The sequence below is a fragment of the Ranitomeya variabilis genome, chromosome 3 (assembly GCF_051348905.1).
Source record: "Ranitomeya variabilis isolate aRanVar5 chromosome 3, aRanVar5.hap1, whole genome shotgun sequence".
In the NCBI taxonomy this organism is placed as follows: domain Eukaryota; kingdom Metazoa; phylum Chordata; class Amphibia; order Anura; family Dendrobatidae; genus Ranitomeya; species Ranitomeya variabilis.
The window spans coordinates 465593582-465608327 of NC_135234.1; the positions used below are offsets into that span (position 1 = coordinate 465593582).

The window sequence follows — 14746 nt, forward strand, 5'->3', positions numbered from 1 at the left end:
GTCTCCCCCTGTAGCCCAAACTGCTCTGCAGAAGAGAAAGTGGATGTTTAGCTGGAGCTTTTTGATATGGATTTTGAAGTGGATCCACTTTAAAATCCACATCAAAAACTGCTTCAAACACTCTTTGAATACTGTTCGATGTAGATTTTGCAGCAAATCTGCTTCAAAATCCATGTCCCATAACCTACACAGGTGCTGTGCTACCTGCTTCTTTGATGAGGCAAGGACTGCAAAGGGTTAGCAAGTTCAGGGGGCGGCGCAGGAGCTAGGGCTGGTTTAGACATAGAAGGAGCACATACAGGGAAGCTGTGAAGACTCTTCAGCTGCAGTCTGAAGCACAGGAAAGACTGATGGATCATGTAACCGGGAATTGTGGAGCGAGATGGAAGCTGTGACAACTCCAGGCTGTGTTCTAGCTGAAATCATATTAGGAGGATTGTGCTGAGAAGCTCGGGCATGAGCAATGACTGAACTATATAATGGGGCTGAGCACTGGCAGACACAGACAGAAGAGGGTTACTGTGAAAGAACAATATAAGGTTCTTTACAGTCCAATAGCTCATCATAATGCACAATTCCACTTGCTTTGGAGCTGGATGTGTGGCTCCTTACCTCTAGGGCCCCAGTGCGGCAGCATAGGTTGCACCAATGATATGTTTGCACCTGGTGGGGTGAGCATGATTCACATAGTCCTACTGAGGGGGGCAGGGTGCGGGATGAGCCATGACTGCAGAAGCAGTTGTCAGAATCTGGTGCCAATCAGGAGAAACATCGTTAGCATTTTTTTTTCATCACCAAAGCCGACAGGTTGTATGCCATAATGGTCACAATGCAGATCAGAGATCGCATGAGACCCACTGATGTGTTACTTTACACCAGAATTGACCCTGGGGGAGAAGAACTGCACTTTTATTACTTCACCTAGCACATGGCCCCACGCCAATAGTTATAGGAAACAATTCTAAGCCCAGGAAACCGTCTTTTATCCTCCCATGTGAACAGGAATTTACCCCTATAGGACACTCAGTCAAAAGACACCTGCACAAAATGTTTGGATGTCCTCATGAGGCAGGCGGGCTTAGGGCAGAGTTGCTGGGCTGTCCCAGTCTTGATGGGCGGGCAATGTAGTCAGCACCTGTTCCCACAATGAGACTCCTAGAGACAAGGCAGAAAGTCAGTACAAGGTCTCTGTGAATCAGTTCTTTACGTGAGAGGCTGTCACTACTTCAGTGCCTGGGATGGTGCAAATGCCAACGTGACCCTCCGCTATACATTGAGCTGGGCACATCTGTATGCTCATTATTGCGGATTCAGTGATACAACATGAATCGATGCTTGCTGTACTCCTTGCCCATCTGTCTCATCATATTCGCTCGGTTAACTAGTTCATCTTCTGGCTACAATCTAGAGACCAGCACCCAGCATGGGGTGACCCCAGCAGAGACTCGGCTGTCAGTCTTCACACTTGACTACCCCCATGTACAGGTGCCATTTGAGATCACTCTATGGATTCTGCTGGCTTCCTTGGCTAAAATCGGTGAGTAGATCTCATGTCATCCTATTACAGATCTGACAATGTGACTTTCATTTACAAAGCTACTTTATAAAGAAATAGTCTCCTTACCGTGCAGCTGGTAGGCGTGTATGCCAGCAGAGGACATGCACATATTATTGTCTGGTAGGCATGCATTATTATTATTTATTATTATAGCGCCATTTATTCCATGGCGCTTTACATGTGAGGAGGGGTATACATAATAAAAAACAAGTACAATAATCTTAATCAATACAAGTCACAACTGGTACAGGAGGAGAGAGGACCCCACCGGCGAGGGCTCACAATCCTGTATGCCAGGAGAGGACATTCACATATTATTGTCTGGTAGGCATGTATTATTATTATTATTTATTATTATAGCACAATTTATTCTATGGCACTTTACATGTGAGGAGGGGTATACATAATAAAAAAAACAAGTACAATAATCTTAATCAATACAAGTCAGGACTGGTACAGGAGGAGAGAGGACCCTGCCCGCGAGGGCTCACAATCCTATATACCAGGAGATGACATGCACATATTATTCTCTGGTAGGCATGTATGCAGGAGAGGACATGCACATATTATTGTCTGGTAGGCATGTATACCAGGAGAGGACATGCACATATTATTGTCTGGTAGGCATGTATGCCAGGAGAGGACATGCACATATTATTGTCTGGTAGGCATGTATGCCAGGAGAGGACATGCACATATTATTGCCAGGCAGGCATGTATTCCAGGAGAGGACATGCACATATTATCTGGTAGGCATGTATACCAGGAGAGGACATGCACATATTATTGTCTGGTAGGCATGTATGCCAGGAGAGGACATGCACATATTATTGTCTGGTAGGCATGTATGCCAGGAGAGGACATGCACATATTATTGCCAGGCAGGCATGTATTCCAGGAGAGGACATGCACATATTATTATCTGGTAGGCATGTATACCAGGAGAGGACATGCACATATTATTCTCTGGTAGGCATGCATGCCAGGAGAGGACATGCACATATTATTGCCTGGTAGGCATGTATGCCAGGAGAGGACATGCATATATTATTGTATAATAATATGCTATGGCATGTTTAATTTTAGATTTGTCACAAGGTTAGCTGTTACCATTGTGTCATATGTTATCCACCATCCAGTGCTATTGACCATGTGCAAAGTGTGTAAGAATCACAAGCAATTTTGCCAATGCCAAGCCAAATATTCCATTCCAAAACATAAATGCCCTCTGAAGTCTAATCTAAAGAAATGACCAGCCCAGTGCAGAACTCAGTGACTGTTGTCTATTCATAGTCTACAGGGAGGTTTAAAGTGTAGCTGTATTTTGCTGACTTGCATGGAAATTGTGCTCGAGTTCCCTGTAGTCCTGCAAATTATCAATATATTAAAAGCACTTTGAGGGGATTTAATCTAGTAGTAGGGTTAGATAAGGGAATGGCAAGATGTGCTGTTCTCTAATAGAATCATAAAACTTGCAGTAATGTGCCGCTTCGCTTTAATTAGATGGTCTTATTACCTGGGACCTGCATCCCCCTTATTGGCTGGCCTATCAGGCTGCAATGACTGAGCCCAGTGTGTATCACATAATAGAGCTGATAATGACACCTATCATGGGATTAAGCCCACACTATTATTTAACTCACTACCCACCTTTAACCCCTTTATCCCCAAGGGTCATTTGCACGTTAATGACCACGCCAATTTTTACAATTCTGACCACTGTCCCTTTATGAGGTTATAACTCTGGAACGCTTCAACGGATCTTGGCGATTCTGACATTATTTTCTCGTGACATATTGTACTTCATGATAGTGGTAAAATTTATTCGATATAACTTGCGTTTATTTGTGAAAAAAACGGAAATTTGGCGAAAATTTTGAAAATTTCACAATTTTCCAACTTTTAATTTTTATGCACTTAAATCACAGAGATATGTCATACAAAATACTTAATAGGTAACATTTCCCACATGTCTACTTTACATCAGCACAATTTAGGAACCAACATTTTTTTTTGTTAGGGAGTTATAAGGGTTAAAAGTTGACCAGCAATTTCTCATTTTTACAACACCATTGTTTTTTAGGGACCACATCTCATTTGAAGTCATTTTGAGGGGTCTATATGATAGAAAATACCCAAGTGTGACACCATTCTAAAAACTGCACCCCTCAAGGTGCTCTAAACCACATTCAAGAAGTTTATTAACCCTTTCACAGGAATTTTTGGAATGTTTAAATAAAAATTAACATTTAACTTTTTTTTACACAAAATTTATTTCAGCTCCAATTTGTTTTATTTTACCAAGGGTAACAGGAGAAAATGGACCCGAAAAGTTGTTGTACAATTTCTGCTGAGTACGCTGATACCCCATATGTGGGGGTAAACCACTGTTTGTGCGCATGGCAGAGCTCGGAAGGGAAGGAGCGCCATTTGACTTTTCAATGCAAAATTGACTGGAATTGAGATGGGATGCCATGTTGCGTTTGAAGAGCCCCTGATGTGCCTAAACATTGAACCCCCCCACAAGTGACACCATTTTGGAAAGTAGACCCCTTAAGGAACTTATCTAGATATGTGGTGAGCACTTTGACCCAACAAGTGCTTCACAGAAGTTTATAATGCAGAGCCATAAAAATAAAAAATCATATTTTTTCACTAAAATGATCTTTTCACCCCCAATTTTTTATTTTCCCAAGGGTAAGAGAAGAAATTGGACCCCAAAAGTTGTTGTGCAATTTGTCCTGAGTAAGCTGATACCTGATGTGTGGGGTTAAACGACTGTTTGGGCGCATGGCAGAGCTCGGAAGGGAAGGAGCGCCATTTGACTTTTCAATGCAAAATTGACTGGAATTAAGATGGGACGCCATGTTGCGTTTGGAGAGCCCCTGATGTGCCTAAACATTAAACCCCCCCACAAGTGACACCATTTTGGAAAGTAGACCCCATAAGGAACTCATCTAGATGTGTTTTGAGAGCTTTGAACCCCCAAGTGTTTCACTACAGTTTATAACGCAGAGCTGTAAAAATAAAAATTCTTTTTTTTTTTCACAAAAATGATTTTTTAGCCCCCAGTTTTGTATTATCCCAAGGGTAACAGGAGAAATTGGACCCCAAAAGTTGTTGTCCAATTTGTCCTGAGTATGCTGATACCTCATGTGGGAGGGAACCACTGTTTGGGCGCATGGCCGAGCTCGGAAGGGAAGGAGCGCCATTTGGAATGCAGACCTAGATGGATTGGTCTGCAGGCATCACGTTGCATTTGCAGAGCCCCTGATGTACCCAAACAGTAGAAACCGCCCACAAGTGACCACATATTGGAAACTAGACCTCCCAAGGAACTTATCTAGATGTGTTGTGAGAACTTTGAACCCCCAAGTGTTTCACTACAGTTTATAACGCAGAGCCATGAAAATAAAAAATCCTTTTTTTTCCCACAAAAATGAATTTTAGCCCCCCAAATTTATATTTTCCCAAGGGTAACAAGAGAACTTGGACAACAAAATTTGTTGTCCAATTTGTCCCGAGTAAGCTGATGCACCATATGTTGGGGTAAACCCCTGTTTGGGCGCACGGGAAAGCTTGGAAGGTAAGGAGCACTGTTTTACTTTTTCAATGTAGAATTGGCTGGAATTGAGATCGGACGCCATGTCGAGTTTGGAGAGCCCCTGATGTGCCTAAACAGTGGAAACTGCCTAATTCTAACTGAAACCCTAATCCAAACACACCCCTAACCCTAATCCCAACAGTAACCCTAACCACACCCCTAACCCTGACACACCCCTAACTCTAATCCCAACCGTAAATGTAATCCAAACCCTAACCCTAACTTTAGCCCCAAACCTAACCCTAACTTTAGCTCTAACCCTAGCCCCAACCCTAACCCTAGCCCTAGCCCTAACCCTAGCCCTAACCCTAGCCCTAACCCTAGCCCTAACCCTAGCCCTAACCCTAGCCGTAACCCTAGCCGTAACCCTAACCCTAGCCCTAACCCTAACCCTAGCCCTAACACTAGCCCTAACCCTAGCCCTAACCCTAATGGGAAAATGGAAATAAATACATTTTTTTAATTTTATTATTTTTCCCTAACTAAGGGGGTGATGAAGGGGGGTTTGATTTACTTTTATAGCACTTTTTATAGCGGATTTTTATGATTGGCAGCTGTCACACACTAAAAGACGCTTTTTATAGCAAAAAAGTTTTTGCGTCTCCACATTTTGAGACCTATAATTTTTCCATATTTTGGTCCACAGAGTCATGTGAGGTCTTGTTTTTTGCGGGATGAGTTGACGTTTTTATTGGTAACATTTTCGGACACGTGACAGTTTTTTATCACTTTTTATTCCGATTTTTGTGAGACAGAATGACAAAAAACCAGCTATTCATGAATTTCTTTTGGGGGGGGGGCGTTTATACCGTTCCACGTTTGGTAAAATTGATAAAGCATTTTTATTCTTCGGGTCAGTACGATTACAGCGATACCTCATTTATATCTTTTTTTTATGTTTTGGTGCTTTTATACGATAAAAACTATTTTATAGGATAAATAATTATTTTGGCATCGCTTTATTCTGAGGACTATAACTTTTTTATTTTTTCTTTGATGACTCTGTATGGTGGCTCGTTTTTTGTGGGACAAGATGACGTTTTCAGCGGTACCATGGTTATTTACATCCGGCTTTTTGATCGCGTGTTATTCCACTTTTTGTTCGGCAGTATGATAATAAAGCGTTGTTTTTTGCCTCGTTTTTTTTTTCCTACGGTGTTCACTGAAGGGGTTAACTAGTGGGACAGTTTTATAGGTTGGGTCGTTACGGACGCGGTGATACTAAATATGTGTACTTTTATTGTTTTTTTAAAATTTAGATAAAGAAATGTATTTATGGGAATAATATATATATATATTTTTTTCTTTATTTAGGAATTTTTTTATTTTATTTTACACATGTGGAAATTTTTTTTTTTAAATTTTTACTTTGTCCCGGGGGGACATCACAGATCGCTGATTTGACAGTTTGCACAGCACTCTGTCAGATCGGCGATCTGACTTACAGTGCTGCAGGCTTACCAAGCGCCTGCTCTGAGCAGGCACTTGGTAAGCCACTCCCTGCAGGACCCGGATGCAGCCCCGCGGCCATTTTGGATCTGGAGACTGCAGGGAGAGGAGGTAAGAGACGCTCGGAGCAATGCGATCACATCGCGTTGCTCCGAGGGTCTCAGGGAAGCACTCAGGGAGCCCCCTCCCTGCGCTATGCTTCCCTGTACCGCCGGCACACCGCGATCATGTTTGATCGCGGTGTGCCGGGGGTTAATGTGCCGGGGGCGGTCCGTGACCGCTCCTGGCACATAGTGCTGGATGTCAGCTGCAATAGCCAGCTGACACCCGGCCGCGATCGGCCGCGCTCCCCCGTGAGCGCGGCCGATCGCGCTGGACGTACTATCCCGTCGGTGGTCATACGGGCCCACCCCACCTCGACGGGATAGTAGGTCCAATGTCAGAAAGGGGTTAAAGTGTAGATGGACAAAAAATGTAGATGATACAGCAAAATGTAAAAAGTCTTGCTCTGTGGTGGTGCAGGTCCAGAGATTGCTGAAATAAATGACAGAAGCGCTAACATGATCTTTCGAGAGTGAGCAGAGCAATATATGGCAGTTTTAATGAAGGGAGAGCTGTAGTAAGATGCACTGAATTCATTAAGAAATGTACGTCGCTTTTAAGAATTAACGCATTTTTCACCATGCACCTACGCCAGAAACGTACTATGGTCAGGGGCAGGCGTACATTTGTGACTAAAGTTCCACTTACTTTTCGAAAGTTGGAGGAGCTTGCCGCAATTATGTAAAAATGACAAAAGTGGCAAACTTTTTGTGCAACTTCGATTTTTACTCCAGAATTCATTTGAAAACTTCTTGATGAATCGGTCATATAGACTTTCTTGGGACCCGGACCACCACCAATCGAAACTCCCAAAAGACATGTTGCATCTCATTTAGAAGCTAAGCTTTCTGATTCACTATCTAAGCATTTTGGCAGATGTGACAAACTCATTCACTTAATTATAAATCATTTGCTTAATTATATATCATTTTTGAAATTAATGCTGTAAAATTAGATAGACAATGATAAGAATATGAGAAAGATGTCTCCATTATTTCCATATATTTCTCTATGTGAATATACAGTATGCATTTATAATATGATAATTAAGCAAACAGATAATACTTTGCCTTTTAGTGCTCGGCACATATTTGGAGCCAGATTATTAGAAATGAATAATTAATATGCAGCTCGTATAGAAGCCAAGGTATAAAAGTATCCAGTCAAAAAAAATGAATTCCTAATTGCATTTATTTGGCACTCACACAAAACACAATGAGACAGGAGTTCTCCAAACAAAGATTTTTGGATTAGGACTAGTAGAGTTCTTAGGGCCTCATCAATCTATTTCTATGTGGTTAGCCACAAGTAATGGTGGTGCTTTCAGAGAACACATTTACAATGCAGGAGCACAGGGAGAACTTTATGGTAATGTGTAATCTTCTGTTCTATCTCCAGGGTATATAAAGATGGCATTGTATATTATTGAGAATACCTTGATGTATTTCACGTATTGAACAAATATGCCAACAATACATCTAATAGGTCACAGTGTTGTTGTGACACAACCAGTCCTAGTAACTGGACTAATATGAAGCGGTCCTTTATACTGGGCCTCACAAGTGGCTTCTTTCATGTGTTGACATAAATTGTGGCAGCAATGAATATACATTGCCCTTAGTGAACTTTAACTTGTATATTAGGCCACGTGCACACGTTGAGCATTTGGTGAGGTTTTTACCTCAGTATTTGTAAGCCAAAACCAGGAGTGGGTGAAAAATACCGAAGTGGTGACGTGTTTCTTTTAAGCCGGGTGCCCACGATCCGGAACTAGCCGCTTTTGGATGTGGCATATGTTCACTGCGTCCAAAGCACTGCCTTCTATTGAATGCAGGTAAATCCGCATGTGTTCACTGAACCGTGCGGATTCACCCCATTCAATACATTTGTATTGATACAGGAAAGAAATATATCAACTAATGAACTTGCCCATCAGACCATGTAGGGTCATCACAACAGAACCAGACCCTAATCACAGGACAATAAAACAATCCTTATCTAAGAATTGGCCCAATATTTATGGACGTAACTGTTTATCACCCATGGTAATTCTGCTTCATGTCACCTGTCTTATCCATGGTTTTTTTCCCCTCTCCCTTTTTTTTCTATACTATGTTGTGCATAAATATGTGATTCTTCAGAATTTGTTTTAGTCTTTGCCTGATGAAGAGACGTATGTAGTCTCGAAAGCTTGCAATTTGTTACCATCTTTTCAGTTAGCCATTAAAAGGTATCAACCACTGAGGACTCTCAATTCTAAATATTTGTATTGATGTAATTTGACATGCTGCGAGCTTGATAGACGTGCTGCATGTCTGTGTTTGCAAGTGATCCACAAGCGTCTGTGGACATGGGATTTCTAGAAATCCTATCCACTCTGCTGTCACAGCTAGCCACTGCGAGTTTGACGCTGCATAAATAACCCGCAGCAGTTCCTGATCATGGTCACATTCCTTTATACTTTTCCTTTGATTGTTCCACTCCTTGACTTCAACTTACTGACCTTGGACGTATGGATAAGTCATATTTTTAATGCAGCACCACGACCGCAATCACAGTGATTGCATTCAGGTCTCACTCAGTCTTGCAGTAGGGTACATGGATTCCCCCTTTCCCCGCAATTATGAGAAAGGAAAGTTGCAAAAGAGGTGCCAAGTGTGTTAAAGAAGGGGGAGGTACATAAGGACACCACTTATCAATGCGACACCTGGCCCAACAAACCTGGCCTGTGTATAAAAGAATACTCTAAATTGTACCACACATTTATGGACTACCAAATTCCTTTCTGACCTAAACAACTCACATATGCCAACCTGATACACTCTATGTGCGTTTGCCAATACATTATAAAATGTACATACCAGGAAGTTCCAAAATGAGGTCACCTGGAGTGGGGTTTCCATTGTTTAGGCTCATCAGGTGCCGTCCAAATGCGTCAATTCCGGGTCACGGCCGGCAGTGTGGGGCAGCGTCTCCTCCTCTTCTACTCTTTGGAGCGTCAGGAGGGTCCGGGGCAGGTCGCAGCTGCGGTGCATGGACTCCTCCTACTCTCCTGTCCTAACTTAAGGAGCAGTATGGAGGATAACACTAAACCTGAGATGGTGCAGGAGAGCCAGGCACATGTAAGTTCCCAGTTAGGGGTTCCCCTCAGTACCTCAGTAGGATACAGTCCTATGAGGCATCTAAATTTATGTATTATGGGGGCTTTCCTACACGATGGAAAAGAATAAGAAGTCTGGAAAGTATAAAAAGTGCCCCATTTCCACCGTAAGGCTTAAGAACTCCTGGCAGAAATCTCTGTGAGACATGCACCAGTCGAATTGTGGGGGAGGAACAAGCTTCACTCATGACTAGTATGAGGGCTATTGTCAGAGAGGAGGTGCAGGCCTTGATATCTGGCTTGGTATTCCCCCAGCCCATGCAGTCAGACCCCCTAGGATCCAGAAAAAGACCGAGGGAATCGGATCTGTCATCTGAGGAGAGCTTTTCTGGATCAGATCTGGAAGAAGAGTTAAGCAGAGATATTCCAGAGAAAGGGAAGAGATATTTGTTCTCATCTGGGGACATAGATGGGCTCCTGGGGGCAGTAAGACAGACTATGCAGATTGAGGAGCCCTCAACTACTCTGACAGTTCAGGATGAGATGTTTGGGGGGCTACGTTCTCAGACCTCAAAGGTCTTCCCAGTGAACTCCCATATACAGTCCATGGTTTTAGAAGAATGGGAAGAGGCGGAAAAGAGACTATTGATTCCTAGAGACTACAGGCTTCGCCTGCCATTTGATCATGATGAGATCAAGGACTGGGAGGATGTTCCCAAAATAGACATTTCACTTGCCAAGGTGTCTAAAAGAACCGCCATTCCTTTTGAGGACTCCTCTAACCTGAAGGAGCCTATGGATCGCAAGGCGGATGGACTCTTGAAGAGAACCTGGGAAAGTTCAGCATCGGTCATCCGTACAAATATAGCAGCAACATCTGTAGAGCGTGCTATGCATTTGTGGGTAGACGATTTGAAAGAACAGCTGTCATCCAGAACCCCTAGAGAGTCTATCCTAAAATCTCTTCCCCTACTAAAGCTGGCAACCGGCTTTCTAGCAGACACTACTGCAGAGTCTGTTAGATTCACAGCTAGCAGCCAGTCTTTATCCAATGCAGCCAGAAGAGCTATCTGGCTAAAGAACTGGTCAGGAGATATTCATTCTAAAAATAAGCTATGCTCTATCCATTTCTTAGAGGGTAGGGTATTTGGCCCCATTCTTGATGACATTCTAGAGAAGGCCTCAGATGAAAAGAAGGGGTTTCCAGAAGAAAACCGTAAAAAGTACCAGCCATTTTGCAGACCCTATTATAGTCAAAGATCAGACTATAGGGGGAAGGGAAAGCAAGGGAGGTGGAGCTATCCCAAAGGGAGAGAAAGTAGGAACAAAAATAGAGATTCGGGTTCCTCAACCTCAAGCTCTGGGTTCCGAAGGAAGTGATGCCAACAGAGTAGTGGGGCAGCTGTCAAAATTCCTGGAAGAGTGGAAAAAGATTTCCAGGAGTCCTTGGGTACTCCAGGTTATCTCCCAAGGGTACAGAACAGAATTCAATGCCCTTCCCCCAGAAAGATTTTTTGTGTCCAACGCCAATCTCTTTTTAAGCTCCCCTATGTGGTCGGACATTCAGGACCTCCTACACGTGACCGCAATCTGTCCAGTACCTCCTCAAGAAATAGGAAGAGGACATTACTTGGGCCTCTTCTCCATAAAAAAGCCTTCGAGGGAATCCAGAATAATAAACCTCAGACACCTAAACAGATGGCTAGGGTACAAGAGGTTCAAAATGGAATCTATAAGATCCACAATTCCCCTCTTAGGGAAAGAGGTGGTAATGTGCATTTTAGACTTAAAAAGTGCATATTACCACATGCCAATTTTTTCAGATCACCAAAAGTATCTCAGTTTTGCGGTGGAGAAAGAAGAAAGGGTCTACCACTATCAGTTTTGTTGCCTCCCATTTGGCTTAGCAACAGCGTCCAGAATATTCACAAAGCTTATGGTAGAGGTAGTGGCTTATTTAAGAAATCAAAACATCATGATAGTCCCTTATTTTAACGATTTCCCAATAGTGGCAGATTCTGTAAGTCAGCTCAGAATCGACTGTCAATCAGTGGTCTCCACGCTGCAGAAATTGGGATGGGTAGTGAACTGGTCAAAGTCATACCTAGTACCCAAACCAAGAATAAGATTTCTGGGAGTCATCCTAGACTCAAGGGTGAGAAAATCTTTTCTTCCAGAAGAAAAACTAACTGATTTGATAAAAAAGGTTCGCCAGTTCTCAAGAAGCCGGGTCTCCATCAGGGATGCAATGAAGATCCTCGGACTAATGACAGCCTGCATTCCTTTTGTCAACTGGAGCCAGTTTCATTCTCAGCAATTACAGTGGGCAGTTCTCGGTTCCTGGGACAGAAGGCAGAGCTTACTGGACAAAGAGTTCTGTCTATCCCATCAGGTCAGAAGATCCCTACACTGGTGGATCATCCCCAGAAATCTCCGAGTCGGATCTCCAAGTTAGGGTTTCGTGGATTCAGTCTCCAAAAGTCACAGTAACCATGGACGCCAGCCAGCAGGGATGGGGTGGACACGTCCAGAGAACAGTGGAGTTCAGAAGACAGCAAGAATTCCTCAAATCACAGAGAACTGCATGCAGTTTGGAAAGTCCTTTCTTCAGTGCAGGCTTTACTGAAGAACAAACACATAAAGATACTGTCAGACAACACAACAACGGTTGCTTGCTTTCCTTCATCATCAGGGCAGTCCAAGACATCCAAAATTGCAACATCTAAAATCTGTACTTTCAATCTCGGCGGTACACCTGGCAGGTGCAAAGAACCAGATTGCAGACTTCCTAAGCAAGAAAAAATTATCAGCAACGGAATGGGAATTGAACAACAAAGTATTCAGCGAGCTGTGCCAGCGCTGGGGAACGCCGGAGGTAGACTTATTTGCGGTCAGACGGAATGCAAAGGTCAGAGCCTTCTATTCTCTGAACCTCCAAGAAAACCCAGCGGGAGTAGATGCCCTGTCACAGTCATGAAGCAGGGGTCTGTTGTATGCATTCCCTCCTCTCGCACTGATTCCAAGGGTTCTCAGAAAGATATACGAGTCATTCTCGTGGTTACTTTCTGGCCCAAGAGGAGCTGGTTCCCCTTACTGAAGTAGTTGTCTGTAGAAGAACCCTTTCTCCTTTCAAAAAGAAGAGACCTACTTCTCCAAGGTCCGGTTCTACATCAAAACCCAGAGAACCTCCAGTTATCAGCTTGGAACCTGAGCGCCAGATTCCGAAAGGTAAGGGTCTCTCAAAGGGGGTTATTTCTATTCTTCAAGCAAGTAGAAAGCCTGTGACCTCCGTGATTTATTTAAAAATATGGAGAAAATTCTGCAGTTTCTGTGGAGACACAACAGTTGATGCTGACCAACCCGACATTCCCAAAATACTTGTTTTTTTACAACAGGGGTTTAGGAAAGGTCTTAGACCCATTACTCTGAGGGTCCAAGTAGCAGCCCTCAGTATATTCTATGATTCTTCCCTGGCTTCCCACCCTTGGATAGTCCTATTCCCCTGAGCAGTTCAAAGGTTAAGACCCTTAATAAGAAAGACTATCCCACCTTGGGATCTTAACTTGGTCCTTAACGAGTTGTGCAGACGACCATTTGATCTAGCGGAGGATATAGAGATTGGTGTTCTTTCACTCAGAACCGCCTTTCTAGCAGCCATCACGTCAGCTAAGAGACTGGAGGAGCTTCAGGCCCTATCCATTCAAAATCCCTATTTACAGTTGTTCGATGATAGACTGGTCTTGAGACTTGATCCAGCTTTTCTTCCTAAAGTTGTCTCAGATTCAAATATAAATCAGGAGGTGGTGTTTCCCTCATTTTGTCAGCTCCCTAAAAAACAGAAAGAGTTTCTACCATAACTTGGATGTTAGGCAGACAGTACTCAGATACTTGGAGGCAACTAGGACCTGGAGACAGGATAGTAATTTGTTTGTCCTTTATAGGGGTCCAAATAAGGGCAGAAAGGCATCAAAATCAACCATTGCAAGATGGATCAGATCTACTGTACAATTAGCCTAGCTTATGAGGCACAGGGAAAGAGTCCCCCAGAAAGTCTTAAAGCTCATTCATCCAGAGCTGTAGCAGCTTCATGGTCAGAGAAAGGGGGGGCTTCGGCAGAACAGATCTGAAGGGCTGCATCCTGGTCTAGTCTCAGTACCTTCTCTAAACATTGCAAACTAGATGTAGTGTCATCCCAATTAGCATCTGGAGAAAGGTTCGTCAGGCAGTAGTCCCACCCTAGGACCAAATCTCCTTTAGTACTTCTCCATGGTGCTGTCAGGTGGTGACCTGGAAAATGGTAATTAGACCTACCGGTAATTGTATTTCCAGGAATCCATCCTGACAGCACTGTTAGTTCCCTCCCTATTACAAGAACACTTCATACTTATGTGATGTAACAAATGTATAACAGTTGTGTGTGTAAATAAAATTCTCTTTTTTGCATCCATCCAGATGTGTTACTTTGGAAAATCACTGAAGGGTGGTAGGGGGAGGGTCCTTTTAAACTCTCGTGGTTTCCTGACCCACTATGGATAAGAAGGACATCCTCCATGGTGCTGTCAGATTGGATTCTTGGAAATACAATTGCCGGTAGGTCTAATTACCGTTTTTGTTATTTTCATGACTCAACATTATAATTTTCTGTGAAGCACCTTGATGCCCCTTGTCGCTTCCAGCCAATTTTGCATTCGAAATGTCAAATGATACTTCTTCCTTTCCGAGCTCTGCCATGCGCCCAAATAATGGTTTTCCCCCACATATGAAGTATCAACATACTCAGGAGAAATTGCACAACAATTTTTGGGGTCCATTTTCTCCTCTTACCCTTGTGAAAATAAAAAATATTGGGCTAAAATATAATTTTTGTGGAAAAAAATTTGATTTTTTTTTATTTTAACCGCTCTACCTTATAAACTTGTGTGAAGCACCTGGG

At 43.0% G+C, this 14746-nt stretch overlaps 1 protein-coding gene across 1 annotated transcript in view; it reads left to right on the top strand.

The window, feature by feature from the left end:
- The first annotated feature begins 357 nt into the window (after positions 1-357).
- LOC143818313 (sodium/hydrogen exchanger 2-like) overlaps positions 358-14746 on the top strand; it is a 180540-nt gene continuing 166151 nt past the window's right edge. Inside the window, exon 1 of the mRNA XM_077299665.1 lies at positions 358-1537. Coding sequence (XP_077155780.1) covers positions 1324-1537 — 214 coding nt within the window. The 5' untranslated portion in view covers positions 358-1323. The remainder of the gene's footprint in view (positions 1538-14746) is intronic.